A 6,358-nucleotide genomic window follows, 5' to 3' on the forward strand; every position below is an offset into this window, starting at 1 on the left:
TTGTAAGGTCTTGTCTTTTATACATGGTGTGTCTGAGACACACAATGTGAGAAATTGTTTCTTATTTCAAAGTTGATACAGTTTAGTTTCTAACATTATGATCTTTAACAATAAATGTAACTTTACATTTGGACCTTCCTTACTATATATATTTTGCATCTACAAAATTGTGATGACCTTTGTCTGAAATCAGTTAAGTGGGGATTTTTTTTGTGCTTGGAAAGTAGTTTTACTTGGTGCTTACATTAATTTGTGTTCAATATAAATTGATAATTTTGCTTGGTGTGTTTCGTAATTGTTACTGATCACTTAAGGCAGAAACTTACCATTGAAGCTCTTTTAAACCTAAATAATTGGAATTTTGACTAATATAAGAGAAAAGAAATGAGGTTATGGAATGATAATGTTCACATAATGTCAAAGAAAACTGGAATAAAGATGGCACCATTAAAGAGACAGGTAACTCTAGTACAAGTACAAGACAAAGAGGAGTTAAAGCTAATGTTTTTTTTTCTGATTTTAGTGATACAGATTGACATGAATAATGTTTTTGTTTTTCGTGCGTAAAAATGAATGAAAAGTGCTGAATGGAAGTGATGTCAAGGCCAACGCTACTCATAAAGTTTCAATAAAAATTAGATACAAAAAGTGTTGGTTAATGCTGGAAAGAATAAATGCTTTTATCTAAGAAAGAAGGTCTTCATCGAAAGAATGATAAGACCAATGTTCTTGTTCAAAGAGACACAGTGCACAATGCAAGATTGCGTTTTAAATTTATCCGCCAGTACAATCCTACACTGGACACTTGTTCTGACCTTAGTCAATTAAATTGAGAATTACTATTTATTACTTAAATATAATGTGTCTGTAAAATAATTAAACTTTCGTGGATTTATCTGCGTTGTACCAGATGAAAGTCAAATTTTGAAGACAATACTTCCTGCGGCTTTGTTAGCAACACATTATGCCACATAATTATGACCATACTCCACTAAAAAGGAATCGCTATCTGTTATTTCCGTTAGCATAAGAAACCCTTTTTATACTTAAGAGTGTAAATGCGTTACAGGTATACGGGACAAAAGAGACCACTAACTCGTGACAATTGTCAACATTTTGACATCTTCCATATCTCAGCATCAGTAAGACGATAAGCGACGGATATGATGTCAAGCCAACGCTTTCGAAATACATACTCACATTACGTACGGAATTTAACAAAGTTAATCGAATCTTTGTAAATGTATATAAATCCGGTATATCTTAAATGTTGACTGACAATTAATCATACATGTACCTGCATAGATGTGCAAGAAACCCTGGAAATAAAATTATACAAGTGTGTGTCAAGAAAATTATCACTCTGAATTAATCAAAGTACTGAAAGTAATTGTGAAATGCAATTATCGTATTTTGAAAGATCTTTTATCAAAACCTTTTTCATTCTTACGCAAAGAAACATTTTCTTAGCGGCAATATAGGAAAAAGTGAAGTCATCCAAAAAAAATCGTCTATACTCTGAACCCTGAAGACCCCATTCCACAGCGGCTACATCATGCTTCACTATTGTACTACTCATGGTAATTAACTGCTTCTATATTCTGGCTTCACAAAAATAATGATTTGTGCATGTTTTGAAAACTAATACAGAACTTTTTCTATCGAAACGCGTAAAATGCTAAAAATGAAATGGTCGTATGTATTAAACTTATTAAAAACGGATTAGAAGTTCAAATCCAAGAAGCAAAGATTTTGCCATTTAAAAACCGTCGCTATAATATAATCTTTAATATTGACTCTCTTGTTGAAGATTAAAAAATTCCCAAATATCTTGAGATCCTTTTCCCAAACTGTGATTTTTATTGAGTCCTGTTCCCAAAATGATATTAGCTTTATTCATTTTTTACATATAGCAAGGTATGAATTCCCTGATATTTATTTAGTTCTTCTTCATTTATATTTAAAGATTGAAAGAGCCATAAATGACCATTTATAATAAAAAATGGCGTCTATTAAGATGAAAAATTAAGTAAGACAGATTTTTCTTTTTGATTGCTGTTTGCATTTTATTCAATATAATCAACAACGAAATTACAAATTTATTATTTTTCTTTTTTGGAGACAAGGGTTACAAAAATTACATCTAACTCTATTTTCCTATACTTTCTTTGTGCACAGACTGATATCTCGCTCTTATACCCGGTTATTTGACGGTCTTCAGTTTGACGACCCCTGTCTTGGTGCATCAATAACGGAAGTGACGTCATCAATGCTGTTTGCACAAAAACGCTTAAACACAATCCTCTTTATAGCTTGTCTGAATTGTTTGTTTCTAGCAACGTATACGAGAGGGTTCCATGCACTAACTGATTTAGCTAACAGTGGAGCTGCCATCGCGGCTGCTGGGGGTAGATTGGTGACGTCATTCATCATGGTCCATATTGACATCACAGCATACGGAGCCCAGGCGATCATAAACGACACTATTGATAACAATTAAAAATAAGGCATGTGCACGATAATGACACATTCATAATCAAAGTTTTGTTAAAGCATTTCATACATTATCATAATTTGTATGGATCCGGTCAACTTCCGGTATCTAGTAGCTTAAGCTAATGGTGACATTGAATATGAATTTTATTTCAAAAAGTGTTAACTATATATAAATATATTAGGATAAGGTCGTTTCATACTCTGGAAAAACTTGTACGTGCATTAATTATAAATCAATGAACATTTACATTTCGTCACAAATAATGTACTGTTAATCTGTCAGCAGATTAAGTTCAAACGAATGTTGAGCTCCACCCTCGTCCCCAACCCGATAACCCAACCCGATAATGTTGACGCAGAAAGACCTCCGTCTCCCGATAAAATTGACAGTATGAGGCATCCAGATATTGCTAACTTAGGTCCATAACTCAGATAAGGGTGTTGAAACGTTGCTATGACAAGTGCATAGGAATCTGACGTCAATACGCGCAGAATTTTATGTGTTATATAAAAGAAGGTATAATGAGAAACTTACATATCACAAGGAACGAGGACACAGCCACGCTGATCTCTTTAGACCTGGCACGTGCTACAAACTCATCCTGATGGGCACATTGTTGTCTTACCTGAAGTAGAAAATATTCAAGCTTATATTATTAATCTTGAAGAGAGAAAATATAAGTATAATCATTACCATATTCATTTACACTAATAAACTAAAACCGGATTCACTTGAACTGAGTGAAGTCGTCGACGGTTTATGCCTAATCTACACGACAACTGCTGATGTTTTAAAATATGTTCACGATTATTTTGTTAGTGTAGACGACCTTTGCATTAAAATTATCATCGGTCATAATCTCTACTAAATAGATTTTCCAAATGAATCATTTTGTCCCTTGGCACCAGGAGAGTAGAATTTATACAAATGAGTGTTAACACGCAATTTGAAAGTTTATATGATACAAAGTGATTCGTTTTGACAGATGAGGTGTTTGGGGACAACATATTCTAATTATGCCTGCTCTCTTATGTACATATATATTTTAGTGCCAATTATTAAAGTTCATGACATATTTAGATACAAATAAATATATAAAATGATGTAAAGTATGTATTACCATGACTAGGATTCGGAAATAACAGAATGCTATGATGGTTACAGGCAAGATAAACACCAGCACTAGAATAACTATAGCATACGAGCGTGGAGATGATGCGTAATTTGCCCAGTCTGGTCCGCACGAAAATCCACCTGGTTCCACCACAAATCTTCCCCAACCAACCAATGGAAATGTTGCCCATAGTAACCCGTATCCGAAACAAGACAGAATCGTCATTGCAGCTTTAAAGGTGGTGATTTTCTTCGCAAATGGCGCTTCTGTTACTACAAAGTAGCGGTCAATCGCAACAGCAGTAAGAATGCAAATGCTGGAGACGCCAAGCAGCGTAACAACGAATCCATACCCCTCGCACCATGCGGCACCAAACAGCCAGTCGCCATGAAAATACGAGGCTATGACAAATGGATATCCTAACAGAATCATAGCTATGTCACAAACGACGCATCCTATTATGAGAACATTTGAAGGAGTCTGTAATGCCTGGGAATAGCGGAACGTATGAATGACTGCTGAATTCGCTATTAGTCCCACAACACCAATGAAGAAAAATACAATTCCTAAAACTATGCGTGAGGGATCTTGTTGTAACCCCGCCGCCAATCTATCGCTAGTGTGAGCATTATATGCGGAGTCCGTCACCACCATGTTTGTCAGTTGTTCAAACTTCTTCTATCTTTATTATATTATCCATAACTACATTGTTTCGTACGAAAGCTTCCATTGTTCTTTTTAATAAACTGAAATCATGTACTGTTTATGTTCGAGGAAACATTGATATGTGTTTCACTTTTAGAGATATCTTAGATAAGACAGTTATATTCTTATCTTTACATGACTGTCTGCGTTACCTAGCAACCGCAATTAGCGGTATTAGCACCAACTAGAAGAAAGATACTGTTGTCATGGTGAAATGTGGCGAACGTTGACTTTCAAAGACAACAACATACATGTACTTAAATATTCTTCTTTTTAATACATAACATAAGACATTTGTTTGTTCGAAAACAGTTTGAAAGTTAAAAATCATGTAAAATTGCTTTTTTTGTAAAATAGATTTCTGATTATGTGGTTTAGGAGTATTATGGTCTTTTTTTATTCTTTATTTAACAAACAGTTGTCAGTTTGGTCCAATTAACCGTAAACACATATCATATGACTTTTCCAACTATATGTACAAAATGTACTTGATTAAAGACTGTGTATTCAGTTAAAAATTTCAAACAATACCGGTCAAATAGGAAACAATTATGAAATTAAAGTTAATATTTTACATGCTTCTACATGCAATGTGTGCATACTTGTTAGTATTTTCAGTAATCTAGTAAATATATAAGTTTGCATGGTGTAGACCAGTATATTTTGAAAAACAAAAATTATGAGATAAGTGCATGCGTTTGTTTGGTTGCTTGTGCGTGCGTCGTTTGTGTGTGTATGCACGCGGGCGGGTTTGTTTACCCTTGCTATCAAAAGATACCATATGGGCTGGCAAGCTACCTTGCTTTGTTAAAAAATATTTAGAACAATTATTTGTTTGTTTGATGTTTGTTGTCTGTTTCATTAATTGAGTGATTGATTGATTGATTGATTGGGTCACACAGATAAAGTAAGGTCATATGGTGACGTTTAAGCTGTACTGGCGGAGGAAGACCTCAGGTGCTCTTCCGTGAATTTTTTCAAGCACAAACGGGCACGTGAGTAGAACCATCGACGTTCCGAAAGCTTGCTGGAACACTTCCTCACATGAAAGAATCCAAAGTTCCTGTCGGGATTCGAACCCACAGCGTTGAGGGACGTGTGGCTTGAAGTCAACGGCCTTAACCAGTCAGCCACGGATGCTCTCATTAATGAGTCGTAGGACATACCGTTTAGATGTTATTTTTAGATTGTGCCGTGTTTATAAATGAAATAACCATTGCAACGCATGATGCTTTATGTACCGGCTTTTAGTTGCCTTTGAAGGGTTTTCACGTAAGGAACATTCGACTATTTTTCGTTTGACGTTTTCTTTAAAATGGTAAGGAAGCAGTTTGACGTGTATTTTTGATAATTTGAAGTTAGATACATATCATGGTTATGTTGCAATACTTCAGATAGGTGACATTTTTAATGTGGTTCGGTGAAATGTTTGTCTAGAACCTATGGAAACTCTCATGTGCCCCGAAATTTTAGAAAATCTGTTTCCATCTGACTTTTTAATACTTTCATTTTCAAATTCGGTTGACAAGATAATTATATAAAGCAAATACATTTTGCTGATTACAATGAACATATTGTAAAAGATTTTTGTGTAGTTTTGTGTAGCACTATTATATTCACCTTCATTATCAATATCTGCATCTTGGTTGTTCATCATAGTTTTTCTCTATCTTTTACACATCTGTGAAAAGGTATTTAATTCTCCTTTTCACTACCCTCTTATTATTTAGTAAGTAATGCTCTTGCATATTTGATTTATTCAAAGTAATTCTTCTATTTAACTACATTTTCATTGAATAGCTGTTTTACCACAAACGTATAAGACCAGAGAAATCGATATTACATGTATGTAAATTAGAATTAGCCATAGATAACTTGCTAATCAAACCATTCCTTAAATCAATATTAGATAACGTCAGATATTTGCTTTAACATTATTTTACAAAACAAATATCTGTGAAAGGGATGAACTGAGTACGCGATTCCTTCTTACCTAAATATATGATACATGTATATGTAGAATGAGCGCAATATGTTCAAGC

General features: G+C 34.2%; 1 protein-coding gene across 1 annotated transcript; it reads right to left on the bottom strand.

The window, feature by feature from the left end:
* Positions 1–2,064: 2,064 nt before the first annotated feature.
* On the bottom strand, positions 2,065–4,372 carry LOC132756316 (visual pigment-like receptor peropsin). Its single transcript, XM_060747351.1, has 3 exons — positions 3,618–4,372; positions 3,032–3,122; positions 2,065–2,483 (listed from the first exon to the last, which is right to left on the bottom strand). Exons 1-3 carry the CDS (start codon positions 4,263–4,265, stop codon positions 2,218–2,220), a joined length of 1,005 nt encoding a protein of 334 aa, XP_060603334.1. The 5' UTR covers positions 4,266–4,372; the 3' UTR covers positions 2,065–2,217.
* Positions 4,373–6,358: the final 1,986 nt, after the last annotated feature.

The sequence above is a fragment of the Ruditapes philippinarum genome, unplaced genomic scaffold (assembly GCF_026571515.1).
Source record: "Ruditapes philippinarum isolate M1 unplaced genomic scaffold, ASM2657151v2 ctg7658_1_1_1_1, whole genome shotgun sequence".
Classification (NCBI taxonomy): domain Eukaryota; kingdom Metazoa; phylum Mollusca; class Bivalvia; order Venerida; family Veneridae; genus Ruditapes; species Ruditapes philippinarum.

What these genes read in the sequence shown, in the direction of transcription:
- LOC132756316 (XM_060747351.1), bottom strand. Translation starts at nt 4,265, where the DNA reads ATGGTGGTGACGGACTCCGCATATAATGCTCACACTAGCGATAGATTG. An exon ending in ATTTCCGAATCCTAGTCATG is followed by an intron (nt 3,123 to 3,617) that starts GTAATACATACT and finishes TTTCTACTTCAG; the next exon opens with GTAAGACAACAATGTGCCCA. An exon ending in GTCCTCGTTCCTTGTGATAT is followed by an intron (nt 2,484 to 3,031) that starts GTAAGTTTCTCA and finishes TGTTATCAATAG; the next exon opens with TGTCGTTTATGATCGCCTGG.